The sequence below is a fragment of the Condylura cristata genome, unplaced genomic scaffold (genome assembly GCF_000260355.1).
Source record: "Condylura cristata isolate star-nosed mole 26May11 unplaced genomic scaffold, ConCri1.0 scaffold00029, whole genome shotgun sequence".
In the NCBI taxonomy this organism is placed as follows: domain Eukaryota; kingdom Metazoa; phylum Chordata; class Mammalia; order Eulipotyphla; family Talpidae; genus Condylura; species Condylura cristata.
Window position 1 is genome coordinate 8,484,168 of NW_004567130.1, and position 4,360 is coordinate 8,488,527.

The 4,360-nt window shown below is 39.5% G+C and overlaps 1 protein-coding gene across 1 annotated transcript in view; it reads left to right on the forward strand.

Annotated features, from left to right (window-relative positions):
- The first annotated feature begins 989 nt into the window (after nucleotides 1-989).
- The window catches only part of ZNRF3 (zinc and ring finger 3), a 62,650-nt gene continuing 59,279 nt past the window's right edge, over nucleotides 990-4,360 (forward strand). The window contains exon 1 of the mRNA XM_004690866.2: nucleotides 990-1,117. Coding sequence (XP_004690923.1) covers nucleotides 992-1,117 — 126 coding nt within the window. The 5' untranslated portion in view covers nucleotides 990-991. The remainder of the gene's footprint in view (nucleotides 1,118-4,360) is intronic.

A 4,360-nucleotide genomic window follows, 5' to 3' on the forward strand; every position in this document is an offset into this window, starting at 1 on the left:
GGCTGTCTGCACTCCATGGCTCATTGTTCCCTCCTCTCGGCTTCCAGCATCACTTCTCTCTGCTTCCGGATGCCCCTTTTTCTTTATAAAGACCCCTGATTAGATTGGGCCCACCCAGCTAGTCCAGGATAACCTCTGTACCATAGAGTTGACTGTACCTGCAAAGTCTTATGCTACATAATGTAGTATTCTGGGGAAAAAATATATTAGTTTTGGGAGCCATTATTTTGTGGACTCAGATCTCTTGTATCTCTAACAACCCATGAATCTTCCACTTATTTAAGGATCTTAGTTCTGTGGTAGGTTCATTAATTTCTTTATATCATGTTTATCCCCATATTGACTATTACGAATTCTGAGACCCGATATAACTCAAAGAGAGAACTGACCAAAACCTAGGATTGTTTGGTCGTCAAGCTTCTACTACTGTACTTTCACTAGCAAAATACTGACAGTGCTCCTTCTAACTCTTTGATTTTGTGCTTTATAAATTTGGTGAAGGGGAAGAGAACCTCAGGGGATTTTGTCTGTTTCCCAATAACCTTCCCCAGAGATGGCCTTTAAAAAGTCTATTAGTTATATTGGTGATTCTACATACATCTAATGGTCTCATTAAATTCCTGAATGTGTTTCTAAGTACTCTTACATAATCAGAAGTTGAAGTGTCCTTAAGGTCCAGAAACCAAGTAGTCTTGGATATTAACTAGCTAGTTTCATCTATAATTGCTACTTAATGTTATAATATTTCACAGCAATTTAGATTGGCATTTATATGAGGCTTATGCTATTTTTCTTTCTCTACATTAGGTATATACACCTTGGGTGACTGCTGAATACAAAGCAGTGAGAAGGCACCCACAAAATTAACCTCCCAACCTGTTTAATTTTACATGTTGAGGTTACTTTTGAATGTTAAGTTTGACAAATACAAAGGTGAGTCAAGCAGATCTTCTGCCTGTGTATTGAAGTTTTCTTTCATTTTGTTTCCTAGATGCACCCACTGGGCCTGTGTAATAACAATGATGAAGAGGACTTGTATGAATATGGCTGGGTAGGAGTGGTGAAGCTGGAACAGCCAGAATTGGACCCCAAGCCATGTCTCACTGTCCTGGGCAAGGTAAGTGCCAGGCCCTCTGAATCACTCTGATTCTAATTTCTCTCCTCCACATTTCTATTTTCTCAGTTCCTCAGATAGTTGGCTACAGAGGATAGCCATGCTGGTACAGCACTCTTTCCAAGCTGGAGGCATTGAGTGAGGACTAAAGATAATGTCTGACACACCTACACCCTTATGCTTATTGCTGCTTTATTTACAATAGGAAAGACATGGAATCAACCCAAGTGCCCAAAAGTAGACAACTGGATTAAAAAGATGTGGTACATATACACAATGGAATATTACTCAGCAATCAAAAAAGATAAACTCATGCCTTTTGCTGTAACATGGATGGAGCTGGAAGGGATCATGCTTGAAATTAGCCAGAAAGAAAAAGAAAAATATTGGATGGTTTCATTCATAGCAGGAGCATAAAGAACCAGGGGGGAGAAAATAATAACAATGAACAACTATATACCAGAGACATTTTACGGGGGTGGAGTGGGGAATGGAATCAAAAACAGGGGGGCCGGGAGAAGTGCAGTGGGCAATGGTGATGACACATGGGTGATTTGGAGATGGGAAGCCCATGGGGATTACAACTGAGATGGAAAAAGGCACAAAATTATGTAAAAATACAATATTATATTATTTTTAAAAAAGATACTGTCTTATAGCAGCTCCTTAGTACTTATAACCTCACTCTCTAGTAGAATCCACTTCTTGTCCACTGTGTGGACTTGGACAAGTTTTTGCCCTCAAGGAGCCTCAGTATCTTTTCTGTGAAATTCATAATACCTTATGTTATACCTTGGGGCTAGATGTTTCACCAGTCTAAGATTTAGGGGTTTAAAAGGTATTAAGATATACATACTTTGTATTAAGGCACCCTCCAGGATATCTGAGGCAGTATTCTGTAATCAAATGCAATTCATGTTTGTGTAATAAATTATATGAATAGTTACATAAAGTGGGATTATGCTAAAATCTAAATATCCTAGTGTTATTTAGTTTAACTAGAGTTAGTTCAGGGCAGCTTTACCTCCATAATTCAAGTCTGTTGAGTTTTATTGCCAAATAAATAATAGAAAAATTTCAGGTTTTAGAACTTTTTTGGTTTCAGAATGTCAGGTAGCAATTCAGAATGTCAGGTCCTTTATGTACTTATTTATTTATTTATTTAAAAGATTTATTTATAGGGTGTGGGCCAGAGTTACTGAAGGTGGAGGTAGATTAGAGGATTCACCAGAGACAGAGTGGGGAGAACAGGCAAATTGACTGAAATACACTGTTGAGGGGAGCAGCGGATGAGACAGGAGAGGTCTGCTGTACCATGTGGGTCAGCTCCCTGACAGGGGAGTTGAATTCATGCTGCAGTGGCTGCGGATTGCTTCATAGTGCTGAGATTTAATTCCTTGTGCCACCAGGGAGGCCCCTACAGTGTTTTATTAGGACTTAGTTCATAGTATTGTTAGAGGTGAGATGAGATGTAAACTCTCACAAAGTGTCTGCTATTGGAGGTTGTCATTCATCTTTAAGTACTAAAAAAAAAAGACTTTTTAAAGTCAGGATTGTCAGTATTACCTCTGACTGCAGTTTAAGATAGAAAAACATTTCTTACATGGAAAACCATCCATCAATGACCTTAAAATATAAGGTCACCTCATATACAATAGGTTGTCACCTATTTTAAACTGTGTCATTTTGTTAAAGGGAAAGCTTTGGAGAAAGTTATTAGAATTTTGGTATTTCCTGAAAGTATAACTGACTGGATAGTTTTCCCATATCAGAGACTGCTGTTTTAGGTGTAATGAAGAGATAGCTGCAGGGGGATTCCTGATGTGAGGATTTCTTAGGAGATTCAGGCTAGAGAAGAGGAGGTTAAATAGGGATTTGAAGATGTCTTAACTGGTGTCTCTTGAAAGACTTTTGGCCCAGGAAACCCTCAGAGGTCTTATCTGAGGATAAGATAATTTTTGCTTCCTTCTTGTCTTTTGAATAGCTTTTGTTCACTAGTTAGGTTCTCCTTCACTGGGTTGTGGGGTTCCCTGAAGTAACTATTACCTGTTTAGTTTATAGTTCACAAAGTTGAATCAAGGTGTTTTAGGTGGCCTAGGTCCTGATAGTTCATTGTTTAAATAGTTGGACAAAGCTGCTTAATGATGCTGGAAGAGCAGTACCTCCCTTGAGAGTATTTTAGTGTTTTCTTAGGAAAACTGCCAACTATATCCAAAGGTTAAGAAAAGTGCTTTCCTTGTAGGCATTATGCTCCTAATATAATATTTTCTCCTGTACTTAAACTACTGCTATGCAGGGCTCAGAAGCTTGTTTTAATTTACTTTACTCAAGTCAGTGGGACTCTGCCTTTGCATCTGTCTAAATGGGTTGGAACAGGGCTCCCAGGGACACCCCATTGCTCTATCATGGCTTAGTCTGGAAGCCCCCAGAAAGTCCAGTTGTTTACTCCTACATCTGGAACAGCCTAGTAGAAGTTTTACTTAGAGAGCTGTGTATGGTTTGCCTCCTGGCTTGTGCAGCCAGAGGGAATAAAAACCCAAGATATGTATGGAATCATTAAATACTTATTGGGTTTATTCATTCACCAAATATCTATTGAATGTAGGGACCAACATTTAGTGTTTGGTTCCACCTACTCTCCTGCCCTTGTACCCACTACCTCCAACCCTCCGCCCCCATGTTTCTGTTTGAAAGGGTTGTGTGGTAGCCAGGCAGTATTTACACATGGTAAGTTATGAAATATGGCTTAGCACATGAATAAACTCGCTAGCAAAAATGCTTGAATTAGACAAAGCAAGATTTTCATAGGTTGTTTAGAACTTGGGTTAGGGCTCTTCCTGTTGGTGCACTGGGTTAAAGCTCAGCACTGCAAGCTAGACACAGCCATTTCAGTGCTTGTTCAATCCCTCCTCTAGAGGTGATCCACGTGGCACAGCAGACCTTTCCTGATCTGCCCTCTGCTCCCCTCAGCAGTATACTTTGTCAGTCAGCTTATTCTGCTCCCTACTTTGTCTCTGGTGAATCTGCTCACTACTCCTGCACCTCTGGCCTGCACCCCAGTTCTGTATGCATAAATAAATAAATCTTAAAAAAAAAAAGATCTTGAGTTGGTTCAGGAGTGGGGTGCTCAGGCATCTCTCTTCCTCCTGTCCTCTTTTCCTGTCTCCCGCTCTTTTTTAATCTCATCTTCCTGAGGTGTAGTTGTTCTTAATTTAAATTTTACTGATATTACTTTTTTTTTTTTTT